General features: G+C 55.6%; 1 protein-coding gene across 1 annotated transcript in view; it reads right to left on the minus strand.

The window, feature by feature from the left end:
* Nucleotides 1–7,314, minus strand: part of ICE1 (interactor of little elongation complex ELL subunit 1) — a 58,606-nt gene extending 51,292 nt beyond the window's left edge. Inside the window, exon 1 of the mRNA XM_072807377.1 lies at nucleotides 7,000–7,314. Coding sequence (XP_072663478.1) covers nucleotides 7,000–7,083 — 84 coding nt within the window. The 5' untranslated portion in view covers nucleotides 7,084–7,314. The remainder of the gene's footprint in view (nucleotides 1–6,999) is intronic.
* Between the last annotated feature and the right edge of the window lie 811 nt (nucleotides 7,315–8,125).

Consider the following 8,125-nt stretch of genomic DNA (forward strand, 5'->3'; position numbering starts at 1 on the left):
ATTCAAGACCACAAAACATAGCATTACGCAGGAAAAGCCAAAAGACTAAGTTCAGACGACGTCTTGGCTTCCTACAGCATTCAAGGCCCTGACTTCTTTCTCAGAGCTCAATTTCGGGCAAATACCACAGCATCCTAATAACTTGGCCTCTTGGTTTTCTCCAATCTGGTCTGAATGTTGCTTGCGGTGGTTGCAACCATCTTGAACGTACCTCGGAAGCATGAGCATGCAGCAGGCTGGGTCTCAGGGACCAATGTGCGTCTCTGGGTACACACTGTGCCCCAGTGCTGTCCAGCCTCCAGGAGGAAGCAAGGTGCAGGACACACCTGTCCAGAAGAGCTCCCAAGGACCTGCTTCCCCTGACTTCTCTCCCAGCAGTCACGCTCATCTGGAATGCCCACTGCTACCGCTACTGCCACGCTCAGGCCTCTTCCCAGCCCTCCCCACTCAACACCATCTCGCTTTTTCTCTGGCTCCTGGCATAGTCCCTCAACCTGTACTTTGTACTTGTTCATTTGTTCACTAATATATTCCCAGAGTAGTACGTTCTGCTACTTTTACATTTTACTCCGTTTGCTCCTTCTCCAAAGCACACCATTTTCATGTCATCCACACAACATCCTCCGAATGTCCCTGCCAACATTTAGCACTTGAGGAAAATAAAAGAAATCCAGTCTGTGCTTATCTCCCCTCCCTTCTCCAAGAGGTGGAATCAACACAGGGGCTGAGCACACAGGGCACCAAGGGGGCAGAGGGGCAAGCCAGTGCTCCCGGGGCGGAGGTGGGGAGACGGGATGACAGAGCATCTGGAGAAACAGCAATACTAAGGAGTCAGTACACCATGTACAATCACAGCAGATAAGTACAGGGCCCAAGTCAACCTCAACACTAACACTATGGGCTGGAGGATTGTTTGTGGTGGCTGTCCTAGGCACTGTGCAAATGTTTGGCAGTGTCTCTGGCCTCTACTCCTGAGGTGGCCAGAGCACTCCCTCAACCCTCAAGGTGCCCATACAGGTCTGAGATGCTGTGTCTGCCTGCTAGCAGAGTAGGCCCCTGGTGATGTCTGGGCACTTGCATTTCTGGAGGGTTCCCATCATTCTTTTAATGCCAAGAATGACTCCCTATGCTTAACTACACAATGTGGTTTATGCTCAAACTTGCTTTCCTTCTGAGCATCTGGAGTTTGGGTATGTGCTAGGTAGGCATATGCATGAGACCAGTGCCCCAGTAGACACTGTACCATGTCACAGCCGCTGCTGGAGAACTTCAGTGAGTCCAGTCACCCTCACTGGGTTTCCTCAGGGCACCACCACGTGGCCTTTGCTCCTGGCTGATTTTGCATGTATGCTCTTGCTGTGATAAGCCACCTGGAGAGTAGGATGACACTGAGGCTGGGGTGGGTTTTGGGCTCTTTGATACAGTGTGATCCCCAGAGTGTTTCCAGACCCTGCCAATGAGAAGCCAAAGCTGTGCTCTTTAAGCTTTCAGGTACGTGAAAGGCAAAGAGAGACTCAATTGGAGGAGGCTAGAAGTACTGACAGTGCTCTACAACACACTTCGTCAACTGGACCAGGAACCAGCAAAGCAAGTGGGATTCCTGAGCCTCTAAGCAAAATCTGAAGGGCCCAAGGATGGGAGGGACTGGCTGCACCAATGCTAACTAAGGTCCAGGCTGGAGCACTGCGGGCTCATTCTGTCAGATAATGGGTCAGATTTCGGGGAAACAAGCCCTGCAGTGTTGCAGGGCACAGAAAGTGTGTGGGTACCAATGACCACGCAAACGAGGAAACATCTGAACACCCAGTGAATGGGCTAAAGAGAATACCAGAGTTCTTGGTACTATTCTGGTGACTTTCTTTTAAGTCCTAAGTTCTTTCAAAAGAAATTATTTTTAAAGATCATGCTAATCCCATTAATTGCTCTGCTGGGGATGATCTGGCTCACTGTTCAGCTTGAATCCTCTTTGATATGCCACATTTCCTCCTCCTACTTAACTTTTTATTCAGTGCTCTTATGTAAAGTCTACACTGATCTGCATAAGAGCTGTGTCTCCTGAGCAGTAGCAAGGACCCCCATGTGATGTCCTCTGGCACAGAGTGGACTGGAACAAGGCAGGAAGGCAGGAATGCTCCCCCTACTCCAAGGCCAATCAGGGCACTTCCCCACCAAACAAGCTGAGTGGCTCTGCCTCCTGGGAAGGCAGGCCCCAGTCTCGCGCCTCATCTTCAGCTGCCCTGACCTCACACTTCGTGCTTCATCCATCACAAACCACCTTTTCCCACACTGATCTCCACACACGGTGCCCGCCGGTCCACTACACACTCCCTCCATCTCTTCCCTCTTACTCGACTAAGAATCATCCTTCAGACCTCAACTCATTCCCTGCTCCTCGTAGATGCTCTCCGCCTACCCTGTACACCCCCCAGCACAGTACTCACTGACAGGCTTCTTCTGTGGTAGCTTCCTCACTATCTGGAACCCCAACTAGAACAAGTGCACCAAGCCTTTCCTGACTATACTCCAAAACAAGCCATGGCATCCTAGACCCGGTGATGCTCAGAAAATGTCTGCTCACCGAATGGATTACAACTTTGTGAGCCTTCTTTTAATAGAATAATTTACAAGTCAGTTCATCTAGGAAAAATCACAGTTCAGGGTCCAAATGATGAAATTCCGACCCCTGGCAAGTAGCAGGGGGGAGGCCTACACGAGTTGAGTAGCAGGCTCAAGTCTGCACCAAGGATGGCCAAACACCACGTACCCTGAATCTACTCTAGTGGCACAAGGTCAAGGGTATAACCACGTGCTCTCAACTCTCACCAGGATGCCCAAAGGTTAAACTGTTGTGCTCTGCAGTGAAGCAAACTCATGAAGAAAAGGCCTCTCCTCCACCAGAATGGAGCAACTCATGCCAGCAGACTTAAAACAACCCAGCACAAGCAGCATGCAAGTGCACTCCGCCACCGCAGAAGAACCCACGCTGCTCTGCTGTGACTACTCAAGTCCAGCAGCCACAGGGACCCGGGGCTGGAGCTCAGGGACCAACCATCGCCACCATGTGGGTGGCTAACAACAGGTGAGCTGCGGGACAAAACAAAGGGTGCCTAGCATGGAGTTAATTCACATGCTTCCAAATGGAGTGACCATCATCACAGCAACACTGAAACAAAGAGGGCAGGGAAAAGGTTTCCAGCACAAGGAAAGGACGGCTCCGCTCGGGACAGAGCCAGCTTCCCGCTGTGGTTCAGAACCAGGCCCAGTGCAGCCGCAACAACTGGGAGACGCCTGCAGCGAGCCTGCCCGTTTCCAGCCAGATGCCAAGTGCCTGACAAAACCACCCAGGGGCCCACTGTCTCTGTGCAGGGCACCCCCTAGTCTCCCTGGCACCAGTGTCCCTCCAGGAGGGAACCTGGTAGCCTCTCCTAGGGGAGGGACGTACCCCGAATGACAGATCTCCACCTGCTCCCTGTTCTCGATCTTTCCCGCCCTCACTTCCTGGGGTTCTTGTTTATGTTTCCCTTTCTCACCCACCATTCCATGCCCGCCTTCCGTCAGCAGCCAGCAGCTTTTCCCTCACCGACTGCTAGTGCCAGCACCTAGTCTCAGGACGTGTCACAAAGCTTCTCAAAATCTCTTCAAGTGACAGATCGTGCTCCCTCATTCTCCTATCACCATCTATCTCCCCCCTCCAAAACAAACTTCTTACAAGGAACCCCGCTCCGACCTACCCTGGCCTGCTCTGTCTTCTCAGAGCAGGATATCAGGTGCTCTGGAAGCCTCGTGCTCCACAATGTGAAAGCAGCTCCCAAGTCCCAGTTCTGACCTCATTCTAGAACTTCAATCCCACATTTCCAACACCTCTTATGTCTTGGTTTCTATTTCTCTTTCCTCTACCAGTTCTCAGACACTCTGGTTTTAATCTCTGGATCTTTTCTTCCCCTGACCTGAAATCCGCTTTGTAGCTTCTCATATCTGGACCCTTTTGTTTTTTTATTCCCATTCCCAGGAAGCTTTGTTTCACCCAGACTTTTGTTATCACGAGCGTGCATTAATAAAATAAGGTTCCAGAGCTAGATGCACTCCTCTCATCCAACCTGTACACCGCCACCTGCTATTTTTACCAAAAACACCGCTGGTAATTGTGCAAAACCTTTCTCTACTCCTTCTGACAAAACTATAAAACTTGAAGGGGGTTACTATTCAAGATCTTCAATAATGTGCCACAAACCTATTTTTCCAGCATTCCTTTGCAAAATTAAAGACTTGTTCAAGACTCTACACCTAAGTAATTATTCTCTTCCCCTAAAAAACGTTCCAGGCAAAAGCCCAAATGCAGTGGAGTGTCCTGACCTAGGGAAGAGGTCTGCGAAGGCAGGCCCTGCTTTTGTAAATCCAGTTTCCCTGGATCACAGCCAGGCCCATTCCTCTACTGCTGCCTGCGCTGCTCGTGCCCTACAAGTGTAGAGGAAGACCTGTGAATAGACCACAAGCCCCCATCCTAATAATCTTGCCCCTCGTGGAACAAACCTACATACGCCTGGCCGAAGGATCTAACAGGATTCCTCCTACTGCTATTCTGAGAACCAATAGCAAGACTGCAGCAACGGTGGAAGAGAGGGGGAGTTCTCTGGAGGCTGAAGCATGAATCCCTAGGCCAGAGATCACACAGGTTCACACAAGGCTGGAAGCAGCGGGCAAGAGTGAGGAGGGGTGGATAGGGAAGGTGAAGTCAAGGGAATCAGCGGACAGACTGGACGCAGGATGTGAGAGAAAGACAGGCACCAAGGATGACACCTAGTTTCTGGCCTAAACAACCAGAGTTGCAGTGGCTACTTTTAGCGGAGATGAGGACTACCATGGGTAGGCCAGGTTTTCGGAGAAAGACCAGATTCCCAACTGAAAAGCATAATTCACGCCAGTTATTCTTCACAAAAGCCTCTGACAGCTCACACTCCTTTGCAGAGTAAAAGCCAAATCATTTGCAGTGGTCTCTAAGGGCCCACACCTCAGACCCTTCTCATTCTGATTTCTTCAGACTTCCTGACTGCTAGAAATTGTTTTTGTGCTCCCTCCCCAAATTTGTATATTTAAACCTAATCCCATGTGGGCGGCCAACAACAAAAGTGTGACACCTTTGGGAGGGGATTAGGTCATGAGGGCAGAGCCCTCATGAATGGGATTTGGGCTCTTTACAAAAGACCCCCCCCCCCCCCCAGAGCTCACTTTCCCCCTTCCACCAGGGGAGGACAGGGCCAGACAGTCACAAACTAGGAACCCGGCCCTCCTGAGATGCCAGATCTGCCTGTGCTTGGATCTAGGACTTCCCAGTCAACAGAACTAGGAGGAATAAGTTCCTAGGACTCATAAGCCACCCAGTCTATGACATTTTGTTACAGCAGCCCAGAAGAGACTAAGACATCTACACTGGCCACCGTGCTTTGCCCAAGCACACTCAGCAAGCCCATGTCAGGCTCCACACCTACTGTATGCGATGCTCTGCTCCCAAGGTATCTCCAGAGCTTATTCTCTCACCCCTTTTGCTCAAATATAACCTTTTCAGAAAGGCCTTCCCAGGACTTCCTACATAGATTCCACCAGCCGGTGGCCCCTTCCTTGCCCATTTGTTCTTGACACCTTATTCGGTCAATTTCTGACATATTTATCATCTTCTCATGTGACTTGTTTCCTCTGTCTCTTCCTCCCACCTCCTAAAATGGAAGCTCCAAGAGATCAAGGATGCTTGCCTCTTTTCCTGCTGCTATAATCACACTGCTTCAAACACAGCAGGTGACCTACAAATACTTGTTGGATGAGACTGGCACAAAGAATAATCTTATTACAGATTCAGGAGAACTTCACTCATGTTCCTGGGGTCTTGAGGGAAAAGAGTAAAAGCATATTACAGATGCATATACAGCGCAGCCCGGACAGTTCTACCACCAGTTCCCTTCCATCCAGGGTGCCGGTGCGTGACTCCCTTTCTATGTCCCCCGCTCTCAACACTGAGAACACCTGGGATCAGTTCACAGACAATGCACTTAAACAAAAGCCCGCCCAGCATATTTTGATGGTGTGTATGGCCTACATCCCTTCCTGGTCCCATCGAGGCAGCCACCCTCCCCTCTGCACCCTGCTCACACCAACCCCACACTGTTCTGCTTCTCCTCACCCCATAAGGGTCCCACCTGTTAATCCGTCCGTGGAGGGAGGTCCTCCCACACCTCTGGTGCTCAACATTCAGCTCTCCCCACCTCCCGTCCCCCCAGAATATCCCAAAAGCCAAGACCCCCATTCCAACTCCTCCTCTACTTTCTCTGGAATACTTAAAATCTTCTAAGGTCTTATTTGCACACGTGTCTGACTTTCAGGAGCAGATCATCCACTCTGTTCACCCCTGTGACCCTGCTGCCCGGACCACTGGGCAGAAAGGGCGATAACTGAATGCACTCCTGCAGGCAGGGCTGTGTCCCTCTTTGCCGTCAAAGGCACCGACCCTGGAGGTTAAGAGACTCCCGACGGCAACGAGACCCTGGGCCTATCCCCTCTACCTCGCAGGACCTGGAGCCAGACGGCAGCAACGCCTCTTCCGTGCTGCACACAACGGTCCATTCTGCGGCTAGAAACTTGCGGGAACCGCAAGCCTTTCATTGATGAGTGGCCCTCCCAGCCAACCTGCACTCGCGCCTCCAGGCAAATATCTCCGGATGAGCCAGGGCCCTAAAAAAGGTCGCAGAGAGGGGCAGCTTCCCCCGGCATTTGGCCCGTCACCCCGGGGAGCCCCGGGGCTGGGTACGTCAAGGAAGGGCCCCCAGCGCCCGCTCGCGCGCCCCCCCGCACCACTGCATCCCGGCAGAGGCTTCCCGGGCCGCACGCCCGAATAAAGCAGAGGAGGCGTTTCCCCAAACAGCCGCAGAAACGGGGAGCGGGAGCGGAGGAGGGGGCTTCCGCCGCGGCGCCGGACCCCCAGCCCCGCGCCCGGCCCGGGGAGGCCCGCACCTGCTGCAGGGACGCGCAGCCCTGACACCGCGACAGGTCCGCCGCCGTCCCGGGCGCCGCCGAGTGGGTCTCGCCCGGCATCATGGTGCCAACGCCGGGCCCCGTGGGCCCGCGCGCCTCAGGGACCCGCGGCCTCGGCCCTGTCCTCCCTCTGCTGACGCTGCCGGGGCCGCCGCCTGCCAGGCCGCTTCCCGCCGGGTCCGGGCGGGTCCATCCGTGCACAGAGGTCCCCGTGGAGGTGGCGAAAGGCTCTCCCGACCGGAGCCGCCTCGGGCACTGGAGAGAAACGCGACCCGGCGCGGCCCCCGAGCGCGACACCGCCCAGCCAGGACCCCGCCCCGCCCTAGCTCGCCCCGCCCCCCGCCGCGGCCCGGGGCTGCCCGCGGCGCCGCCTGAGCGGAATGGGCAGGGGAGCCGGGCCGGGACGGCCGGAGAGGCGCCCGCCCGGGACGAGTCCGGGAGCCCGACAGCCTCGAAGGTGCACCCCTTGTGCTGTCTGGGCGGCGACTCTTCCGTTGCCGGCTTGGGTGTGACAGACTTTCCATAGACACCCACAGCCGCCGGCCAGGGGGCGGGGACCTTGGGTGACGTCACTCGGGCGCCCGCCGGCCCGGAAGGACCCGCACCCGGCGGGCAGGTGTGCGACTTGTGACCGGAGGGAACCGCTCCGCGCCAGTCCGGCGGGTCCCGGAGGGGCCTGGAGACCGCGGCGCGCCGCCCCCGCGGTCCTTGCCGCGCGCCGTGGGGCGGCCGGACACCTCCAGGCCGCATGCGCGCCTCGGGACCGGGGAGGAAACCAGCGCCGCCGGGGCGGCTCGGGCGCGACCCCTCGGAGCGCGCGGGGCTTCTCCCGTCACCCGCCCCCGCCCCCCTCCGAGGACCGCTCGCCCGCCCGCCCTGCCCCGCGCCGCCGTGTAAGGTCCAGATCCCTGGCATCCCGCCCGCCGGCTCCTTCCAGAGCGCTGGGCTCGCGCTGCGGAGCGACGGGTCCGGGTCGGGGGACCGGGGGACCGGGGGACCCGGTACCGGCGGGGGCAAGGAGCGGCGTGTGCCTGGGCCGCGCGGGACCCTCTAGGAGGCCCGGCCACCCCCCGTCTCCGGATTCTGATCCCAAACACGTAGATTT

This window comes from Canis lupus, chromosome 31 (genome assembly GCF_048164855.1).
Source record: "Canis lupus baileyi chromosome 31, mCanLup2.hap1, whole genome shotgun sequence".
NCBI lineage: Eukaryota > Metazoa > Chordata > Mammalia > Carnivora > Canidae > Canis > Canis lupus.